We start from the raw sequence: 23,633 nt of genomic DNA, 5'->3' as shown, positions 1-23,633 counted from the left end.
GTTGGAGCAATCATTAGAAAATGGAAGAAGCTAAACATGACTTGTCAATCTCCCTCGGACTGGGTCTCCATGCAAGATCTCACCTCGTGGGGTCTCAATGATCCTAAGAAAGGTGAGAAATCAGCCCAGAACTACATGGGAGGAGCTGGTCAATGACCTGAAAAGAGCTGGGACCACCGTTTCCAAGGTTACTGTTGGTAATACACTAAGACGTCATGGTTTGAAATCATGCATGGCACGGAAGGTTCCCCTGCTTAAACCAGCACATGTCAAGGCCTGTCTTAAGTTTGCCAATGACCATTTGGATGATCCAGAGGAGTCATGGGAGAAAGTCATGTGGTCAGATGAGACCAAAATATAACTTTTTGGTCATAATTCCACTAACCGTGTTTGGAGGAAGAAGAATGCTGAGTACCATCCCAAGAACACCATCCCTACTGTGAAGCATGGGGGTGGTAGCATCATGCTTTGGGGTGTTTTTCTGCACATGGGACAGGGCGACTGCACTGTATTAAGGAGAGGATGACCGGGGCCATGTATTGCGAGATTTTGGGGAACAACCTCCTTCCCTCAGTAAGAGCATTGAAGATGGGTCGAGGCTGGGTCTTCCAACATGACAATGACCCGAAGCACACAGCCAGGATAACCAAGGAGTGGCTCTGTAAGAAGCATATCAAGGTTCTGGCGTGGCCTAGCCAGTCTCCAGACCTAAACCCAATAGAGAATCTTTGGAGGGAGCTCAAACTCCGTGTTTCTCAGTGACAGCCCAGAAATCTGACTGATCTAGAGAAGATCTGTGTGGAGGAGTGGGCCAAAATCCCTCCTGCAGTGTGTGCAAACCTGGTGAAAAACTACAGGAAACGTTTGACCTCTGTAATTGCAAACAAAGGCTACTGTACCAAATATTAACATTGATTTTCTCAGGTGTTCAAATACTTATTTGCAGCTGTATCATACAAATAAATAGTTAAAAAAATCATACATTGTGATTTCTGGATTTTTTTTTAGATTATGTCTCTCACAGTGGACATGCACCTACGATGACAATTTCAGACCCCTCCATGATTTCTAAGTGGGAGAACTTGCAAAATAGCAGGGTGTTCAAATACTTATTTTCCTCACTGTATATATATATATATATATATATATAGAATAATTTTATATATTTAATCATTTTAAATAATTTTTGTTCCTACCCTCACCTATGGTCATGAAGGCTGGCTCATGACCGAAAGAACTAGGTCGCGAGTACAAGTGGGTTGCCTCAGAAGGGTGGCGGGCTTCTCCCTTAGAGATAGGGTGAGGAGCTCAGTCATCCGTGAGGAGCTCGGAGTAGAGCCGCTGCTCCTTTGCGTCGAAAGGTGTCAGTTGAGGTGGTTTGGGCATCTGGTAAGGATGCCCCCTGGCTGCCTCCCTAGAGAGGTGTTTCAGGCACGTCCAGCTGTGAGGAGGCCTCGGGGAAGACCCAGGATTAGGTGGAGAGATTACATCTCCACACTGGCCTGGGAACGCCTCAGGGTCCCCCAGTCAGAGCTGGTTAATGTGGCTCGGGATAGGGAAGTTTGGGACCCCCTGCTGGAGCGGCTGCCCCCGCGACCCGACTTCGGATAAGCGGTTGAAGATGGATGGATGGGTGGATGGAGTCTATTTAACAACTGTTTTGAAACATAAACCGTTTTAAATATCTATAAATATTTCTACTTGAAAAGTAATTTATTTATTTATATTTGAATGTTGGAATAAATAAACGGATGAATGACATCTTTATTTTATTTTTTTATCTGGCACTCCTGGTCTTCCATACATGCACACAAACTAGGCTAGGCTATCACAAGCTTTTCCTATAGCAATACAATAACAAGCCAGCAAATATATCGCCATGGATGATTTGGTTCTCCATAATACTAAAGTAACAATAAAACGACTCATCAATGCTAGTTATTTATGTTTACATAATAAGGTTTAGGTAAATAAAAAAAAATAACAATCAAAAAAAGAGCCTACGCAGTATACTACACCCGTAAATCCTTAAGAAATAAATTGGTTTCTCATCTAGTGCCTATAAAAAAGAACAAACTGCACTAAATGACGCTTTTGCATGTAAATTATAGCAACAAGGCGATTGTGCTAGTTTAATTTCATGATCTTTAAGAACTCACCCGGTTATGGTGTCTCTCTTCTGTTCTGCAATGAGTGATTCATCTGTCGGTGTATTTTAAGCCCAGTTTAGTTTCGTTTCTCGTGTTATTGTGATAGCAGTTTCGATGAGTCAGAAACGAAAAGAGTTTAAACGCTGAATAAAAACCGCTAGCTGTGCTAATTGATGAACACTATAGCAACATGTAATAATAAACAATACAGTAAAACCAGGTCGGGGCATATAAAACTCATCTTGACACTTTAATAGCGCCAGAACTGTAAGACTCGATTATTTAACGATTTATATAATTTGTTTACATTTATACATATTTGACTTTCAAATATAAAGGCAGTGTTGTACTATTGTAGGTATGTATCTTTAATTTGGATATTATATTTCCAGATTTTAACCCTTTAAAAAAAGTTACTCAGAGGTCCTTAGAGGACAAAAATGACAAAAATGCGACAAACGTGCGCCAAAAAACTGCCATAATAATATTATATATTAATATTATTTTCCACTTTCAATGAGTTACATTTATTTTTATTTAATTTTTTCCCCCTGATCATAACTACCAAATATTCAATCCTTTTCAGGATTTTAACCCTTTAAATGCCAGGTTGTATATATTACGCCACAGTTTTTTTAATAAAACAATTTAATTAAAAAAAAGGTGAATTTTTTTTGACAGTCTGGGATATGTCAATGATAAGCAACAACATTGATTTTTATACATTATTATTTTTTGTGCAGTGTCAGATTAAACACACACACACACACACACACACACACACACACAGGACCTTAGAGGACAAAAATCTCCACATAAAAAAAACTGCCATAAAAATATTATAATTATTTTCCACTGACTTAAATTTTTTTAACCAACATCAGTCCTGATCATAACTAACAAATATTCATTCATTTCCAGAATTGTAATTTGTCAGTTTGTTTACATAATGCCAGTTGTTTTTACACACACACACTCTCACTCTGAGATCCACACAATTTTAGCTGCATCATTTATTCGATTGGCCTGCAGTCCTCTATAATACAGAAAATAGGCAAAAAGTATGTATTTGCTCCATAGGCTAAACATGAGAAAAATGGCGCCATCTGGTGGAAAATATTAGAAATGTATATTTTGAAGCCAAGGCTCCAGAATGAAAGCATAATAACATAGAATTCATAATTTTATGCTTTAATGGCACTGGGATAAAATACTGCAGTTTAATGGTTTTCAGTAGGGACATTTAAAAGCACAATTATACGGCCCACCAAGCAGGGAACGTTCCAACAATTATGGCTAACATTATTTAAAGGTTTGGAACAAGTGTTGTAAATAAAACGTTAATGGAACAACCTCATAACATTATTAACCTGGTAACGGGACATTTTCATGTTCCCACAACCACAATGTAACGTTTGGAAAATGTTTTTAAAACATAAATTTACTATCAGGGAAATCAGGGTATTTTTTGCATGTTGGTTTCAAACACCTAGTAAAAAAATAAAAAATCTTAAATTCTTAAAGAGTTCTGCATAATGCGTGGCCCATTTCTTACTCGGTTCTCTTGATGGCCAGTCCACCCTGAAAGGCCCCAAAGTGCGTCGGCCCACCAGGAAAATGCCCGGTATGTCCGAATACCAGTCCAGCCCTGATTGTGATCGAATCAGTCAATATGAGTCCACTATTCCCCCACATTATTCATAACAAATCTATTCGGCACCATTAAGACAAATTATGTTTTAGGGGTCTTTAGCACCTGCAACAGGGGGCCTATTTTCCCCAAATACTATCCTTTCACTTATTGGACAGTTATTTTCATTTTACTTAATGACTTTAAACCAAATTGAAAATGACATATAACTATTATGGCTCAAAATAAATGTGATCATTTCCGGATTCTCATTAGCGACAAATAATTGTAAGGGTCGTGCTGCCAAAACTTCACCAACCCTCATCTCAGAACGGCATTCAGACATGATAATCTCCTCAACACAATTGTACAGAGTGGTTATCCGAGTTACCATTGACTTTATCAGTTCAAACCAGTCTGTCCGTTCTCTGTTGACCTCTCTCATCAACAAGGTGTTTCTGTCCACAGAACTGTCGCTCACTGGATGTTTTTTGTTTTTGGCACCATTCGGAGTAAATCCTAGAGACTTTAGTGCATGAAAATCCCAGAAATACTCAGTATCTAATCAGCCAATCGAGTGGCAGCAGTGCATAAAATCATGCAGATACGGGTCAGGAGCTTCAGTCAATGCTCACATCAACCATCAGAATGGGGAGGAAAAAAAATGTGATCTCAGTGATTTGGACCGTGGCATGATTGTTGGTGCCCGACGGGCTGGTTTGAGTATTTCTGGGATTTTCTAGAAAATCTCTACAATTTACTCAGAATGGCGCCAAAACAAAAAACATCCAGTGAGCGAAAGTTCTCTGGACGGAAACACCTTGTTGATGGGACAGGTCAACAGAGAACGGCAAGACTGGTTTGAACGGACCAAGACTACGGTAACTCAGATAACCACTCTGTACAATTGTGGTGAGGAGATTATCATGTCTGAATGCCGTTCTGAGATGCGGGTTGGCGAAGTTTTGGCAGCACGAGGGGGACCTACACAATAGTAGGCAGGTGGTTTTAATGTTATGGTTCATCCACACACACACACACACACACACACACACACACGCACGCACCTTCAGGGTTGCCTGACAAAAAACTGCTTTCTGCATAAACACTGGTTCTTTGTTTCATGTGTGCTATGAAAGGGTTGTTTTGAGTTGATTTCATCCTTGGGAGCTCCCAGAATAAAGACAAACATTATAATAATAATAATAAAAACGGTCATTAATAACCCTCATATTATTCCAAACCTGCATCACTTCATTTCTTTCTACCATGGAACACAACAGGAGATGTTAGGCAGAATGTGAGCTTCAGTCACCATTCACTTTCATTGTAGTGTAGATGCAATAAAGTGAGTAAATGATGACAGAGTTTTCATTTTAGCTTGAACTATTGGGGGGGGTGAATTGTCACAGCTCTATGTGTAAAACAGTAGCATGAGTCAGCAGAGGTGTCTATAGTTTTTTATTTGAACAGTTTATATCGGGGAAAATACTAAGACTGATGTTCGGATGAACAACTTTGATGATCTCAAAGTTTCACTTTCTTCTGAACCTGAAAAGACAAATATATGTTCATGAGGCTGAGAATAAGGGTAGATATAAACATACAGGTGTGGCATCTTGATTGGAATATTAAACCTTACTTGGATTTTGATTTGAAGCGTCCACCTTTCTTGTTTGGAATGCCGAGTCTCTTCCGGTCTTCAAAAGACGGTCTAGAAGAGTAAAACACCAGCGTTAACAACAAATAAACCTTCTGAAATATCGTCTTCAAATCTCGTGTAAACGTCACACACCCGGCTCTGTACTGCTTCAGAACTTTTTTGCTAGTGTCCGTGAGCTCCTTGTCAAACATTGACGTCTTCCCGGATTTTCCATTTTGTTTTGAAGCTGAAACAAGAACGTTATAAAGTCAGAAGAGTTTTAAAGGGGGAGACCAGGGGTTGTTTTTACTCGTGGACGTTTCAGGGTTTTAATTTGTAAACCTTTCTTCACTGGCTCATCTTCTGGGATGGCTCGGGCTCGCTTCTGTTTGCTGTTACGTTTAGCTGCTCGTTCAGCGTACATCTGAGACTTCAACACCTCGAACTGCGCTCGCTCTTCAGCCTGATACACGTGCAACAAATACATAAAAAAAGGGTTAAAACACGTCAAAACAATCGTGGAAACAGGCCGGATTGTACCAAAACATCCGATGCGTCACCATTTCTAACCATTCATACCAGATCCACACAAGCTGAACACTCTTTCATATGTGTGCAAGTGAGAAAACGTACCGTTAATACTTTCTTTTTGCCCTGTTTCAGGAACTCGGCGCGTTTCTTCTTCCCTCTCAGAGCGATATCGAAATCCTGCAGCGCTTTAGACACTTTAACAAAGAACAAGAACAGAAAATGAGCAATAAGACTGAATAAGATGCACACGATGAAAACCATTATTATTTAAAGGAATACAGTGCTGTGAAAATGTATTTGCCCCCATCATGATTTCTTCTGTTTATGTGGATATCTTATCCTAAATTGTTTATATATATATAAAAAAAAAATAATTACAAAAATCTGAGTGAACACAAAATACAGTTTATAAATGATAATGTTATTTGTTGAAGCAAAAAAAGTTATCCAATACTAACTGGGTGTGTGTGAAAAAGTATTTGCCCCCTTAGTTACTAAATGGGGTTCAGCTGGACTAGACACACCCATGCCTGATTACTGACGGCCCTGTTCAATAAAATCAACACCACAACAATACAACTTTTCCAGCAGGATGAAGTCGGCTAAATGGTCTCACCCACTTCACTATGCCAAGAGAGGATAAAGGTGATTGAAATACATCAGTCTGGGAAGGGGCTCTGGGACTCCAAAGAACCCCAGTGATAGCCATTATAAAAGTCAGTTCATCATAGGATTGTAAACAAACAACATTATTTATGAATAATAAAAGGAGTTATTTTTTTTATTTAGGGGGTTTTCAGGAATTCAACTATTTATGAAAATGTGTCAATATTCATATATAAATATTTCCAGGTTTTCTATGACCGCGAGACCCTCCTGGAACTACTGATGAGACCCTGATTAGAAAACCAAATCACCTTTGAAATGTGTCAACCAATAAGAATCAAACACCGCTTGGACTCACTGCGATCATTCTTTCTCTCTGCGTGTGTTTGAAACCACGTCCTAGGCAATTGTTTCTCGTCTGCACCCTGTGTTAATCTCTTCTGAGCCGAGCTGATCTAAACACAAACAAAAACATGGACACACAATTTACTCCAGGACCTACACAAAGTGTGATTCATTTTAAAACTCATTAAATATTTATTTGGATCAAACCTGCGCCTCTGAATGAACCATCTCTTTCTCCTCTCTCTCTAAACGCAACACGGCGTACACGTCCTTCTCCAACTTGTCAATCAGATCACGGAACTTCAGAATCACCTCTGTGAGACGCCAACAAATGTCATTTATTAGCAGAAGCATTTTTGTAACAAAACGTATTTATGTATCGTTGTTCCAATGAATTCCGGAATACAACAAAGTGCTAAAATGTTGCGCCTGGCGCAAGATACATTAAGAGCAACTTAAATCGTCCAGAAAACCTAAAAGATCAAGTAAGAAAGACAGTTTAAGTCCTACTGCAGCTGTAATGTTCAGCATTGCTACAACGACAGAAATTCAATTGTACCTTGAGGAATCACTCGCGCTTTGACGGCCGTTTTGGCTTTTTTAACGATCTCTTTCAGCATCTTCCTTTCCGTCTCACCCACGAGAGACACAGATCGCCCGATTTTACCCGCACGAGCCGTTCGGCCCACCCTGTGCACGTAATGCTTCACCGTGTTGGGCATCGTGAAGTTTATTACCTGCAAACAGATGAAAAAATAACACTCGTATAAATACACGAACGTCTAGATCAGGGGTGCCCAATACGTCGATCGCGATCTACCAGTCGATCGCAAAGGCAATGCTGGTAGATCACACAACATTTAAAATGTAATTTCGATAAATTTTAATAAAAATAAATTTAATGTCTTTCCTTCTTTTAGTTTCTGTTTGACTTGCACTTGACGAGTAAATATTGACCAGAGGAGGTTTTGTTTATTCAGTTGCCATGACAACTGGGTTTGCGCATACGCGCCTTCCAAGGACTTCTGAGAACAGAGCGCGAAATTGCGACGCTACTGCCCGGATTAGGCCAAACTGAAGGTGCGTATGTGCAACCCTAGTTGTCATGGCAACTGAATAACCAAACCCTCGCCTGGTCTAGATCCACAGACAGACAGATGATGAAATATGACGGAAAATCTACTCACCGTTTTGACTCCCTCTATATCCAGACCTCTGGCAGCGACATCTGTGGCGACCAAAATATCAATCTGCTCATCTTTAAATCGCCTGAAACACATTCAAAAGATCTCCATTCGTTATCACGCACATACCTGCCATTTTCGTTTATTTCACTTGCAGTTTCAGCTTGATAAAGGTGCATTTATTCATTCAAATCTTGATCAAATTTTGCCCCCGGCAGAATGACAGGAGTCTACTAAATAATCTGGGTCCATCACTGTACATTTCCTATTTACTGCTCAACACAAAGTTCTTGACCGTACCGGAGACTCTCCAATCTTTGAGTTTGAGACAGGTTTCCGTGAAGCTCCCCGACCTTTAACCCCATCAGCCCTAGCAGGATGTGCATCCGGTGAGCTTGTTTCTTAGTCTGAGTGAAGAGCATCACGTGATCCTGAAACGTTCTCGTCAGGAGAGCTGCAGACAGAGATGTACAATAACATGACATGCTTCTGCACACACTTTAGTCCAGGTCTACAAGACTCCATGGATCCGTTTCAAACCCTTATTAGCATTTTTAGGCATCATGGGTGTGCATGTGAGACAGAGCATTCCCAATCTGTCGAGTGACGTTCCTCATCGGAGTACCTCACCTGCAACAATAGCTTCTCTATCTCCTTCTTTGGCCGGTCGAATCCTCACAAACTCTTGTCTGAGATACGGAGCCACATCGGTGTTACTGTTCACAAAGATCCTCACAGGCTGCTTCAGCGATACGGATGCCAAATCTTTCACCTTTAACACAAAATGAGGGTCAATCTCACAATCATCTTTAACCTCAACATCAAAAGAAATACATTATATACACATCTAAATATATATATATATATACATACATACACACAAGTTTGGAATAATGTACAGATTTTGCTGTTTTGGAAGGATATTGGTACTTTAAGTCACAAAGTATAGTCAGGACATTACTGATGTAAAAAACAGCACCATCTGTCCCAACCAAAAAGGTAATTTTTTTTATCAAATGGCCCCATTTCCAGCAGCATCACTCCAACACATTATCCTTGAGTAATAATGCTAAATTGATCATTAGGTTCTAGAAAATCATTTGCCATTATATCAAACACAGTTGAAAGATATTTGGTTCATTAAATGAAGCTTAACATTGTCGTTGAGTTGCTACAGCATGAAATAGACGGTCAATATTACTTCGGTCAAAAATTAGCTTTTCTTTGAGTTTTAAAAAATGAGTTCTTTTAATCAATATTACTTATATTTAAATACATTTCTTTCAATACAAATATTTATTGATCATTTGTATATATATAAATATATATATATACACACATACACTCACCTAAAGGATTATTAGGAACACCATACTAATTCTGTGTTTGACCCCCTTTCGCCTTCAGAACTGCCTTAATTCTACGTGGCATTGATTCAACAAGGTGCTGAAAGCATTCTTTAGAAATGTTGGCCCATATTGATAGGATAGCATCTTGCAGTTGATGGAGATTTGTGGGATGCACATCCAGGGCACGCAAGCTCCGTTCCATCACATCCCAAAGATGCTCTATTGGGTTGAGATCTGGTGACTGTGGGGGCCATTTTAGTACAGTGAACTCATTGTCATGTTCAAGAAACCAATTTGAAATGATTCGAGCTTTGTGACATGGTGCATTATCCTGCTGGAAGTAGCCATCAGAGGATGGGTACATGGTGGCCATAAAGGGATGGACATGGTCAGAAACAATGCTCAGGTAGGCCGTGGCATTTAAGCGATGCCCAATTGGCACTAAGGGGCCTAAAGTGTGCCAAGAAAACATCCCCACACCATTACACCACCACCACCAGCCTGCACAGTGGTAACAAGGCATGATGGATCCATGTTCTCATTCTGTTTACGCCAAATTCTGACTCTACCATCTGAATGTCTCAACAGAAATCGAGACTCATCAGACCAGGCAACATTTTTCCAGTCTTCAACTGTCCAATTTTGGTGAGCTCTTGCAAATTGTAGCCTCTTTTTACTCTATTTGTAGTGGAGATGAGTGGTACCCGGTGGGGTCTTCTGCTGTTGTAGCCCATCTGCCTCAAGGTTGTGCGTGTTGTGGCTTCACAAATGCTTTGCTGCATACCTCGGTTGTAGCAGTGGTTATTTCAGGCAAAGTTGCTCTTCTATCAGCTTGAATCAGTCGGCCCATTCTCCTCTGACCTCTAGCATCAACAAGGCATTTTTAGCCCACAGGACTGCCGCATACTGGATGTTTTTCCTTTTCACACCATTCTTTGTAAACCCTAGAAATGGTTGTGCGTGAAAATCCCAGTAACTGAGCAGATTGTGAAATACTCAGACCGGCCCATCTGGCACCAACAACCATGCCACGCTCAAAATTGCTTAAATCACCTTTCTTTCCCATTCTGACATTCAGTTTGGAGTTCAGGAGATTGTCTTGACCAGGACCACACCCCTAAATGCATTGAAGCAACTGCCATGTGATTGGTTGATTAGATAATTGCATTAATGAGAAATTGAACAGGTGTTCCTAATAATCCTTTAGGTGAGTGTATATATATATATATATATATATATATATATATATATATTCTATAAAACTAATTCATACATATTTGTATTAAAACAAATAAGGAATATTGTTTTAAAGAAAGTTAAACATATTTTTAGGACCATTATTTTCACCAAAATGGTTATTTTATATGTTAGTAACATGGGAAAAAATCTTATATACATAGTGAGTATAGTGTCTGAAAAAGCGCTATATAAAATGCAACACACACATAAATATGAAAAATTAATTAATATTTGTATTAAATTAAATGCATTAAAAATAAAGACCATTGTTTTACTAATGTATATATATTAGAGAACTGTCAATCGCTTAATTTTAATCAAATTAATTAAACGGTGTCCTGATTAATTAATCGCAATTAATCGCATCTACAAATATTTGCTGCGAAAGCCCCTCATATAACAATAATTAAATATATAAAGATTAATATATAATTATCTTTAAATATTAAAAAAAACATTTTTTAAATAAAATGTTTCACCGTGTCAAGTTAAATATAGTTTAATACTCGATCTTTAAACACATCTTGAGATCTCTTAGATCGCATTTGTGCTCCTTCAAGTGTTTTGAACGCAAGAACTGTGTTTTGGGTTGTTTTCTTCACTGTGTAAACTGTGTGTTGCTCGTACAGCTGAAATTTCACTTACTGCCCCCTGGAGTAAACAGGTGGTACTACAAGCTTGCATTTCTCAGGAATCTTCCTTATTATGGTGCGATTAATTGCGTTAATTTGTCAAATTAATCACATTGAATTAACGTGTTAAATCGACAGCCATAATATATATATATATAAATAAAATTCAATAAAGCAAATTTGTTGGATAATTTTTTTTCACACAAATTTAAACCCATTTCCCCAAATTTCTCATTACGGTTATGCAAAAAAAAAAAAAAAAAAAAGATTTGCACAGCTGATTACAAAAAATAAAAAAACTGTGAAAACAGGATGATTTTAATTAATTTAATTTCAAGCAAGCACAAGTTGCTTCAATTCAGCAAATACTCAATTTGAAATATCAGTAACAAAACAAACATTGTTGTTACTTTTACTTGATCAAAATCAGCAAAAATACATGTGCGACACACGGTGTAATAATGTCAAATGTGACAAGAGAATTCATCACCTCTTCGCTCATGGTAGCGGAGAACAGCATCGTCTGTCTCTGATACGAGCACATCCTGATGATCTCCTTCATCTGCTCTTCAAAGTATTCATCCAACATCCTAAACCGCAGAAAAACAAGAACATTTCTGAAGAAACCCGCCAAACTCAAGAGGAAGTGATGTCATAGTTCTAGAAGTTTCCAGGGCAAATCATGTGACGGCTAGTTATGAAACACTTCAGATACTGATCTTTGTTTCAAGACTCAAACATTATAATATTAAATAACAATATTACCGGTAAGGGAAGATAAAGACGATTTAACTGTTTATTTAGCACAAAAATGGTGCTGTAAAATGTATGCTGAAGATTGCAATGTTGGAAAAAATGCAAACTGTTAGCTAATATTTATATTTCAAATATTTTAAGTCTTTTTAGTCGTTTTATTAAATTGTTCACTTTCCATTTCTTTTTTTAATTCATTCATCACCTTGGATATTTCGATCTACAATTGGGCTGAAACAATTAGTCGACGTAATTGACAAAATTGTCGACAAAAATATGAATTGTCGAATAGTCGTTTTAATCTCATTTAACGTAACAGGAGATCATATTAAACTCTAATGATGACGCGTGAGAGCAGCACCGCAGCTCGCGCATGACTGACGAGAGGAAGAATTACACAGATCAGAGATGCACTCAACTTTCCAAACAGCTTCAGGCGATGTAGATCGTAAAGAACGAGGCAATTATAATGCAAAAATACAAAATAAGTAAATACAGAAGCACTCTTGTTGTGGAATCTGCAGAGCCGGATCTCTTTAAAGGAAACACCCGGCATTACATCTTTAATTTTAGCTTTATTAAAGTGCAAATAATACAGAAGCAGATCATGTAAATAACTACAAACTCCGAAACTGGCATTTTTCTGTGCGGTCAGCGCCTCTACTATGAGTTGCACGAATATCCCGATGTAAAGGGGGACAGATTGAAACTGCACCCGGCTGAGGCTCACTTTGTAGCGGGGATGCTCATCCTAAACGCATAAAGGTGCGTACACACTGCCAGCGACTTTGTCGCTGCAGGTCGCCAGTGGCTGGCGGTGAAGTCGCTAGTGGGCGTTCCCACTACTGGTTGCCTAGTAACGTTTATAAATGACATTCACGGATGTCATTCCATTGCTCTTGACAGCAAATCTCTTTTCTTGCCACTAAAAACAAACATTTTGGAGGGAAAAGACTAAATATAAATGGAATCGGTACATAAAATGCTTTACATCAAAGATGAATGAGAAACAAGGCGTGCTGTTTGCCATAGCGGCTGTTTATCTGCGGAGAAAATGCAAATGCCGGTCTGTCTGGGTCCACAAAATCCCCGCGATCTCAGATAGACATTTCCACGCAGTATTTTTCTTAAAAATGTCCTTGAACGTGGGAAGAGACATATCATAGAGCACTGGAAAATTGCTAACAGCAAGAATTAGCCTTTCATCCATCTTTCCGTTACTGCAGGAGCTGAGCGAGAGAGAGAAGGATCACGCGAGCTCTCCCGTCTTCTCTCCTATTGGCTGTCGCTTCCGTTAGTCGCTCTTCATTTGAATAAAGTTGAACTTGTCTCAACTTCGTCGCGTCGCTGGACACGCCCACATCTAGCGCCAACGGTCGCGACAGCTCATGTCGCCGGAAGTCGCTGTGCTCTCATTGAAAACGAATGGGATTGAGTCGCTGTCTCGCAGTGTGTACGCACCTTAATGCAGCCAGACTATAACGTGATGACTCGCAACTTATTGAATCATAAAATGTGTTACAGTGCATTTCTTATTGTGAAGAAAATTGGCAAAACGCAGCTTTATTAATGAGAGAGAGTTTGTATATTGTGAGTTAAAGATGGATTGAAGTGAACAGAAAGGTGAGAAAGGAAGTCTTCGCCTCGTTATACACGGCAACAAAATACGTTTTTGATTTGTTTGTTTTGGCTTGTTTTCCAATATAAATATCTAAAACTCCTTTAAAAACAACGTGCATTTAGTTTAGCAAAATTAAATTTAATAAAACGTATTTTTCCCGTTTAATTCAGTGAATGTCATTTAGAGGTATTTTTAAAAGATGATTTTGTCCGCTTTATTGTTAGTAAGCACGTTTAATACAACCTTTTAAGTCGTGCACAAGCTGAATAATCAGTTAAGAGCGAACGATTAATCTTGCAATAATCACAGAATAGTCGAATAATCGTTAGATTAATCGATTATCAAAATAATAATCGGTTGCAGCCCTATTCGTCAACATAAATTACATATAGTCATACCCTTAATGTGAATTCTGAAACAGTGTTTTTTTATGTTGCTAAAAAGTTTTTTTTTTTATTTGCTTAATACAACAATCAATACAAAGAGAAAAATGTTCATTTAGGTGAAATAATGCAAGAAATTGTAATGCTTTATTATCGTTTTGATGCTTCTCTCTAAAAGCTTTTATTTTCTGATCTGTGCATTTTATGTATGAAAGTTGCTTTACAAATAACATTTATTATAACTATTATTTCTACTATTAAAAGTGTAAAATGCGAATAATTTCTAGAATTTAAATAAATATCAATAATTTAAAAATAATAAACAAATATAAATAATTATGTGAATAAAATCCATAATTATTTGACGCTAAAAAACAATAATGAAGCTAAATATAACATTTATCAAAGGTTATCATGTTATAACTTTGTTAAAAAAAGAAAAAAAAGTGTCAAATGCTCAATCATGTTCTAGAATTGTTAATAAAGGTCGACCGATTTTGCCGATACCCACGACTAAGCTGTACAAAAGGCTGATAACTGATTAATTGGCCGATAGTTTTTAAAATAAATGTTTTCAATGTTAAAAAAGTATTTCTTTACTGTGACGGCACAGACATAGAGCCCACAAAAGTCAAAAATTAATCAAATCCCAGATGCATTTTATTGTTCAACCAAAATCCTAAAAATATCCAGAACAAAATAAGATTTGGTGCATAACGCAGGACTTTTAAAGATCTACAAGCCCGCAATACACCGGGGACTTTTATTTTGAAATGTCTGATCTCCCCGCTCACACAAATCAATAGATGCACTCTTACAATCATCGAAAATGTATAAACAAACTAAAACGGTAGTTCCAAAAAGCAACTACCGGTAAAACCGATATATCGGTCGACCTCTAGTTGTTAATAAATGATAAAAACAGAAGTCTGATTAATTAATTGTCCATTATAACCTCATATTTTCATTTAATTCAAGTACTGGATTTGTTATGGAATATATTGGCTTTAGAGAGTACAACAACAACAATATATTAGTCCTCTTGTACCTGTCGGCTTCATCCAGGATGAGAATCTCAATCTGAGTCAGTTCAAACGATGGCGTGTTGTGCAAATGGTCGATTAACCGTCCAGGTGTGGCAATAAGGACATCAGGCCCCGCCCTCAACGCCGCCTCCTGAGACTTAAGATCCAACCCACCTGACAAGAGCAACAAAACGTGCACAACATCAGGAGTGTATTTATTCTATTTATGTACTAGAGAGCATACAGTGGCTCCAAAAATGTGTTTACATACAAATGTATAATTGTCATTGCTTTAGAGAAAGTGTGAAAACATCCTTACCGACTGCCAGGCATGTGATGATGCTGGTGAACTGTGCCAGCTGTCGGGTCACAGTGTGCACCTGTATGCCCAGCTCTCTGGTTGGCACTAACACCAACACTCGTGTCACCTGCATCTCTCTGGGCTTGTAGATCAAACGCTCCAAAACCGGCAACATAAAGGCTGCAGTCTTACCTGTGACAGACAGCAGGAGGGAGAGACAGAGAGAGAGAGAGAGAGAGAGAGAGTTAACGAGATGTACCACTTACTGTTCACTTATAACCAACAAAAGTGAATATTGCAAAAAAGCATAATTTATTCAATGACAGTACTTTTGTTTACAATAGGCATTCCAGTTTTAATAGTGAACTGTCATTAAAATTTATAAATTCATCGTTAATGTTAATCTAAAATTAAAATAATCTTAAAAGGTGCAATATTTGAATAAATATAAAATTCCTACATATACATGTGATTTCTTCTTTCTGTCTGTTATATTTTAATGCATTTATGTTTTAATGTTAGTTTTAATGCATTGAACTAAATTTAAATCAGCATTAATTATCAACAATGGGTAGCACTTTATAATAAGGTTCCATTCGTTAACATTCATGCATTAGGTATCATAAACGAACAATAAATAATATATATTTACAGCATTTAATAACCTTTGATAATGTTAGATAAACAAAATACAAGTGTTCATGTAAGGTTATAGTGCATTAACTATGTTAACATATACAACTTTTGATTTCGAAAATTACTAAATGTTTTAATAAATGTTGCAAGTCTTAATAAATGCTGTAAAATATTGTTCTTTGTTAGTTCAGGTTAACTAACTATTGGTTATCTGTAAACAATCTATGCGACTATACTGATAGTTTTGTATAGAAGTAGACCGATATATCGGTTTTATCAATTAACTGGTGCCGATAGTTGCTTTTTGGAACTATCGGTTATTGGCAAAAAATCTATACCAATAGTTTTTTATAGAGATATACCGATATATCGGTTTTATCGATTAACTGGTGCCGATAGTTGCTTTTTGGAACTCCGTTATTGGCAAAAAATAAATCAATTCCTATAGTTGCCTATAGTATTTTTTAGAGATAGACCGATATATCGGTTTTATTGATTAACTAGTGCCGATAGTTGCTTTTTGGAACTATCGGTTATTGGCAAAAAATCTATACCAATAGTTTTTTTTACAGAGATAGACCGATATATCGGTTTTATCGATTAACTGGTGCCGATAGTTGCTGTTTGGAACTATCGGTTATTGGCAAAAAATCTATACCAATAGTTTTTTATAGAGATATACCGATATATCGGTTTTATCGATTAACTGGTGCCGATAGTTGCTTTTTGGAACTCCGTTATTGGCAAAAAATAAATAAATTCCTATAGTTGCCTTTAGTATTTTTTAGAGATAGACCGATATATCGGTTTTATTGATTAACTAGTGCCGATAGTTGCTTTTTGGAACTATCGGTTATTGGCAAAAATCTATACCAATAGTTTTTTTACAGAGATAGACCGATATATCGGTTTTATCGATTAACTGGTGCCGATAGTTGCTTTTTGAACTATCGGTTATTGGCAAAAATCTATACCAATAGTTTTTTATAGAGATATACCGATATATCGGTTTTATCGATTAACTGGTGCCGATAGTTGCTTTTGGAACTCCGCTATTGGCAAAAAATAAATAAATTCCTATAGTTGCCTTTAGTATTTTTTAGAGATAGACCGATATATCGGTTTTATTGATTAACTAGTGCCGATAGTTGCTTTTGGAACTATCGGTTATTGGCAAAAAATCTATACCAATAGTTTTTTACAGAGATAGACCGATATATCGGTTTTATCGATTAACTGGTGCCGATAGTTGCTTTTGGAACTATCGGTTATTGGCAAAAATCTATACCAATAGTTTTTTATAGAGATATACCGATATATCGGTTTTATCGATTAACTGGTGCCGATAGTTGCTTTTTGGAACTCCGTTATTGGCAAAAATAAATCAATTCCTATAGTTGCCTATAGTATTTTTTAGAGATAGACCGATATATCGGTTTTATTGATTAACTAGTGCCGATAGTTGCTTTTTGGAACTATCGGTTATTGGCAAAAAATCTATACCAATAGTTTTTTTTACAGAGATAGACCGATATATCGGTTTTATCGATTAACTGGTGCCGATAGTTGCTTTTTGGAACTATCGGTTATTGGCAAAAAATCTATACCAATAGTTTTTTATAGAGATATACCGATATATCGGTTTTATCGATTAACTGGTGCCGATAGTTGCTTTTTGGAACTCCGTTATTGGCAAAAAATAAATCAATTCCTATAGTTGCCTATAGTATTTTTTAGAGATAGACCGATATATCGGTTTTATTGATTAACTAGTGCCGATAGTTGCTTTTTGGAACTATCGGTTATTGGCAAAAAATCTATACCAATAGTTTTTTTTACAGAGATAGACCGATATATCGGTTTTATCGATTAACTGGTGCCGATAGTTGCTTTTTGGAACTATCGGTTATTGGCAAAAAATCTATACCAATAGTTTTTTATAGAGATATACCGATATATCGGTTTTATCGATTAACTGGTGCCGATAGTTGCTTTTGGAACTCCGTTATTGGCAAAAAATAAATCAATTCCTATAGTTGCCTATAGTATTTTTTAGAGATAGACCGATATATCGGTTTTATTGATTAACTAGTGCCGATAGTTCCTTTTTGGAACTATCGGTTATTGGCAAAAAATCTATACCAATAGTTTTTTTTACAGAGATAGACCGATATATCGGTTTTATCGATTAACTGGTGCCGATAGTTGCTTTTTGGAACTATCGGTTATTGGCAAAAAATCTATACCAATAGTTTTTTATAGAGATATACCGATATATCGGTTTTATCGATTAACTGGTGCTGATAGTTGCTTTTTGGAACTATCAGTTATTGGCAAAAAATACATAAATTCCTATAGTTGCCTATAGTATTTTTTAGAGTTAGACCGATATATTGGTTTTATCGATTAACTGGTGCCAACAGTAGCTTTTTGGACTATCAGATATCGGCAAAAAAATATTTAAACAAAATCGATCCCTATAGATGGCATTTTTTTTTATAGAAGTAGAAAGATATATATCGTTATACTGATTACCTGGAGCCGATAGTTGCTTTTTGGACTCTCAGTTATCGGCAAAAAATAAATAAACCGATGCGTTTAGTTGCTGGTATTTTTTTATTATTTTTACAGAGGAACGATATATTGGTTTTATCAATTAACTGGAGCTGACAAAAAAAAATCCCTGGCGATAGAATTTTTTTTTTATAGAGATAAACCGATATATCGGTTTTACAGATTACCTGGTGCCAATAGTTGCTTTTTGGAACTATTAGTTATCGGCAAAAAATAAATAAAATCAATGCCTACAGTTGCTAATAGTTTTTTCTTTGTTTCTCGGTGACGGCAGATTCTACAGTTATAATCAACGGACTGACAATATTGATTCATATTTTTATCATCACTTTAATGCATATTTGGCTGTTGATGCAATACATCAAGTGATCTAAATTGAAGCGAGGGCATGAAAAGAAAAATTTGACTATATGGAAACATCCCCATCAGCACATACAACCTGCCTCCAACTTCATATCTTGAGTTTAATAAAAAAAAAAAAAACATAATTTGGTAAATACTTAAATATATGGCATGTAACTGAGATAAATCAGCATCAGAACCCTGAAATAATTAAGTGTATTATGCTCCAAATCTGCATCCCCCCCCGGTTATTATTGGGATTTTGGCTGCAAAATAAACTGCTTCTGGGATTTTATTCATTTTGGACTCTTATATCCTCTGTGGTGTCCTTTATAGTAAGGAAAGTCTAAGAAAGTTCCAAACATTGATTTTAAAAACTATCGGCAGATTAATCGGTTATCTGCCCCCTTAAATACAATTTTAACTAGCCGCAAACGTTGAACTCTTACCAGTTCCAGTAGCTGCACATGCACAGATATCTTTTCCCATCAGCCCCACAGGCACACAGGCTTTCTGAATGGGAGTGGGCTGTTTAAAGCCCATAACAGTGATCGCCTACAAGAGGAAAACTTTGTGAGATGCAATTCACCCACATATATTACGAATTACCACTAAAGCTTTACAAACTAAAGTTGCACTGTTTTATGCGGATGCTTGCGGTCTCACCTTCAGTAAAGGTCTAGAGAGATTCATCTCCTGGAAAGTGAGGCTCTCATCATAATGAGAGGCGTCTTCAAAAAATGCTTCAGGCTGCGAGAACGAGAGTGTAAAGAAACTCAATATAGAATCAGTTTTACTTTAACAAGAGCAGCTTATAATGAAAAGCGGTTTCATACTCACCATTTCTGTGGCTTTCTTTTTGCCTTTCTTCTGTTTCTCTCTTAAAGTGTCTGAAAGACGGAGAGACACCGAAATCTACTAAAACTACTTCAAATCAGAATGCGTCCGTTTGTTTGCTGTTAACACATACCTGCTTTTTTCAGGACCTCTTCATCACCTGATGAAAACTCATCATCTTCCAAGTCATCATCAGCATCTGCTTCATTATTACCATCATCATCATCAATCTCTTCGTCATCATCATCCTTGTTTTCCTCCGCTTCTTCGTCATCTTCCTCTTTGGAGACTGAAGCTTCTGGCTTCTTGCCGTCTTTCTGAGCTTTCTCCTAGAGACACACGAATACGCCAGAGATCTTTTAACTAAAACTATTCAGTCTGTAAAAGATACTGACTATTAATGGCAAATAAATACATCACATATGGCAAATCATCTTACCTCGATCTTGCGCTTTTTTCGCACTTTCTCAATCTTTTGGTCCAGAGTCGTGGGAGCTTTCTTAAAAGGTGAAAGAAGAGGTGATTCAATAGTGACGGTTGACATGAACAATTTGAAACATTGACATATATATATATATATCTTAAACTGATCTTCTTAAAGATCTAACGATTCGTGATGTGTGTAATACTCACCCTCTTCTTCAGCTGAGCCATCACATCAGCCATCGCCCAATCATCACAGTACAGACCATCTCTCTCGCCAAACTCAAAATCTGCAGTGAAATCTCCAGCGCTGCGACCTTTCAGTGCTCGCTTCTCTTTACTCAAAACAATGGGCTGTTCCTGAAGCGGAGGAGAGCAAGAATCAGAACGAATGCAGGAGATGCCAATCACTCTTATCAAACAGTACTGTGAACTTACAATAGTGATGTATCAGATGGTAATTATATAGATGCAGCGGTACTGAATGATTACCATATTTGTGATATTATATTTTCACGACACTTACAATTATACTTTGATGTTTATTTCAAGAATGTACATGTTTTACCATAGTAATGTGTAATGACATGGTATTATCATGGTGCATGTCCAAATAAACATGGTGCATGTCCTAAAAGCATGGTAATACCATAGTAAATGTGTAAAAACAAGGTATTATCATGGTGCGTGTCCAAATAAACATGGTAATACCATAGTAAATGTGTAAAAACATGGTATTATCATGGTGCATGTCCTAAAAGCATGGTAATACCATAGTAAATGTGTAAAAACATGGTATTATCATGGTGCATGTCCAAATAAACATGGTAATACCATAGTAAATGTGTAAAAACAAGGTATTATCATGGTGCATGTCCAAATAAACATGGTAATACCATAGTAAATGTGTAAAAACATGGTATTATCATGGTGCGTGTCCAAATAAACATGGTAATACCATAGTAAATGTGTAAAAACATGGTATTATCATGGTGCGTGTCCAAATAAACATGGTAATACCATAGTAAATGTGTAAAAACATGGTATTATCATGGTGCGTGTCCAAATAAACATGGTAATACCATAGTAAATGTGTAAAAACATGGTATTATCATGGTGCATGTCCAAATAAACATGGTAATGCCATAGTAAATGTGTAAAAACAAGGTATTATCATGGTGCATGTCCAAATAAACATGGTGCATGTCCTAAAAGCATGGTGATACCATAGTAAATGTGTAAAAACAAGGTATTATCATGGTGCGTGTCCAAATAAACATGGTAATACCATAGTAAATGTGTAAAAACATGGTATTATCATGGTGCATGTCCAAATAAACATGGTAATACCATAGTAAATGTGTAAAAACATGGTATTATCATGGTGCGTGTCCAAATAAACATGGTAATACCATAGTAAATGTGTAAAAACATGGTATTATCATGGTGCATGTCCAAATAAACATGGTGCATGTCCTAAAAGCATGGTAATACCATAGTAAATGTGTAAAAACAAGGTATTATCATGGTGCGTGTCCAAATAAACATGGTAATACCATAGTAAATGTGTAAAAACATGGTATTATCATGGTGCATGTCCTAAAAGCATGGTAATACCATAGTAAATGTGTAAAAACATGGTATTATCATGGTGCATGTCCAAATAAACATGGTAATACCATAGTAAATGTGTAAAAACAAGGTATTATCATGGTGCATGTCCAAATAAACATGGTAATACCATAGTAAATGTGTAAAAACATGGTATTATCATGGTGCGTGTCCAAATAAACATGGTAATACCATAGTAAATGTGTAAAAACATGGTATTATCATGGTGCGTGTCCAAATAAACATGGTAATACCATAGTAAATGTGTAAAAACATGGTATTATCATGGTGCATGTCCAAATAAACATGGTAATACCATAGTAAATGTGTAAAAACATGGTATTATCATGGTGCATGTCCAAATAAACATGGTAATACCATAGTAAATGTGTAAAAACAAGGTATTATCATGGTGCATGTCCAAATAAACATGGTGCATGTCCTAAAAGCATGGTGATACCATAGTAAATGTGTAAAAACAAGGTATTATCATGGTGCGTGTCCAAATAAACATGGTAATACCATAGTAAATGTGTAAAAACATGGTATTATCATGGTGCATGTCCAAATAAACATGGTAATACCATAGTAAATGTGTAAAAACATGGTATTATCATGGTGCGTGTCCAAATAAACATGGTAATACCATAGTAAATGTGTAAAAACATGGTATTATCATGGTGCATGTCCAAATAAACATGGTAATACCATAGTAAATGTGTAAAAACAAGGTATTATCATGGTGCGCGTCCAAATAAACATGGTAATACCATAGTAAATGTGTAAAAACATGGTATTATCATGGTGCATGTCCAAACAAACATGGTAATACCATAGTAAATGTGTAAAAACATGGTATTATCATGGTGCATGTCCAAATAAACATGGTAATGCCATAGTAAATGTGTAAAAACATGGTATTATCATGGTGCATGTCCAAATAAACATGGTAATGCCATAGTAAATGTGTAAAAACATGGTATTATCATGGTGCATGTCCAAATAAACATGGTAATACCATAGTAAATGTGTAAAAACAAGGTATTATCATGGTGCATGTCCAAATAAACATGGTGCATGTCCTAAAAGGATGGTAATACCATAGTAAATGTGTAAAAACAAGGTATTATCATGGTGCATGTCCAAATAAACATGGTGCCATGTCCTAAAAGCATGGTAATACCATAGTAAATGTGTAAAAACAAGGTATTATCATGGTGCGTGTCCAAATAAACAGGGTGCATGTCCTAAAAGAATGGTAATACCATAGTAAATGTGTAAAAACAAGGTATTATCATGGTGCGTGTCCAAATAAACATGGTATTACCATGATATATATGAAGAAAATAAAAAAAAATAGGCCATTATCATGGTGCATGTCAAAAAAGTATGGTACTTTAACATGCTAAACGTGTACAAACATGTTATAATCATGGTGCATGTTAAAAAGTATGGACTTTGAAACCTGTCCAAAACACCATATTTTAATAAGTCATATGAACTATAAACTTACCGATTCATCATCAGTCGCTGAGTCCGGTTCTTCTGGTACATTATCATCATCATCAATAGTTCCGATCAGATCAAGATCTGAAAACATGTTTGATTGCGCTGATTTGACGGAATAATAAACACGGTCCCTTTAACAGACTGTTAAACTTATATTAAGCTAAAATGTAATAAAACATTGACGTGAGTTTCTTCGGTTCTGATTCACCCACACTGTGACACTCACGTACGGATAAACACGTGTGTGAATGGAGATGCGGAACTACGTCATCAGTATCAACGCTCTAATTCGACGGTTACTGCCACCTAG

General features: G+C 36.7%; 1 protein-coding gene across 1 annotated transcript; it reads right to left on the bottom strand.

The window, feature by feature from the left end:
* Window positions 1–5,225: 5,225 nt before the first annotated feature.
* Window positions 5,226–23,568, bottom strand: ddx27 (DEAD (Asp-Glu-Ala-Asp) box polypeptide 27). The gene is made up of 21 exons (XM_052130160.1): window positions 23,328–23,568; window positions 20,414–20,563; window positions 20,220–20,279; window positions 19,914–20,109; window positions 19,784–19,833; window positions 19,610–19,693; window positions 19,393–19,498; window positions 15,410–15,583; window positions 15,114–15,264; window positions 11,799–11,898; window positions 8,719–8,860; window positions 8,389–8,542; window positions 8,092–8,173; window positions 7,464–7,641; window positions 7,112–7,218; window positions 6,918–7,014; window positions 6,056–6,147; window positions 5,765–5,885; window positions 5,576–5,669; window positions 5,423–5,494; window positions 5,226–5,331 (listed from the first exon to the last, which is right to left on the bottom strand). Exons 1-21 carry the CDS (start codon window positions 23,412–23,414, stop codon window positions 5,316–5,318), a joined length of 2,313 nt encoding a protein of 770 aa, XP_051986120.1. The 5' UTR covers window positions 23,415–23,568; the 3' UTR covers window positions 5,226–5,315.
* Window positions 23,569–23,633: the final 65 nt, after the last annotated feature.

Source organism: Xyrauchen texanus, chromosome 7, assembly GCF_025860055.1.
Source record: "Xyrauchen texanus isolate HMW12.3.18 chromosome 7, RBS_HiC_50CHRs, whole genome shotgun sequence".
NCBI classification, from domain to species: domain Eukaryota; kingdom Metazoa; phylum Chordata; class Actinopteri; order Cypriniformes; family Catostomidae; genus Xyrauchen; species Xyrauchen texanus.
This window is presented reverse-complemented; position numbering and strand designations above follow the sequence as displayed.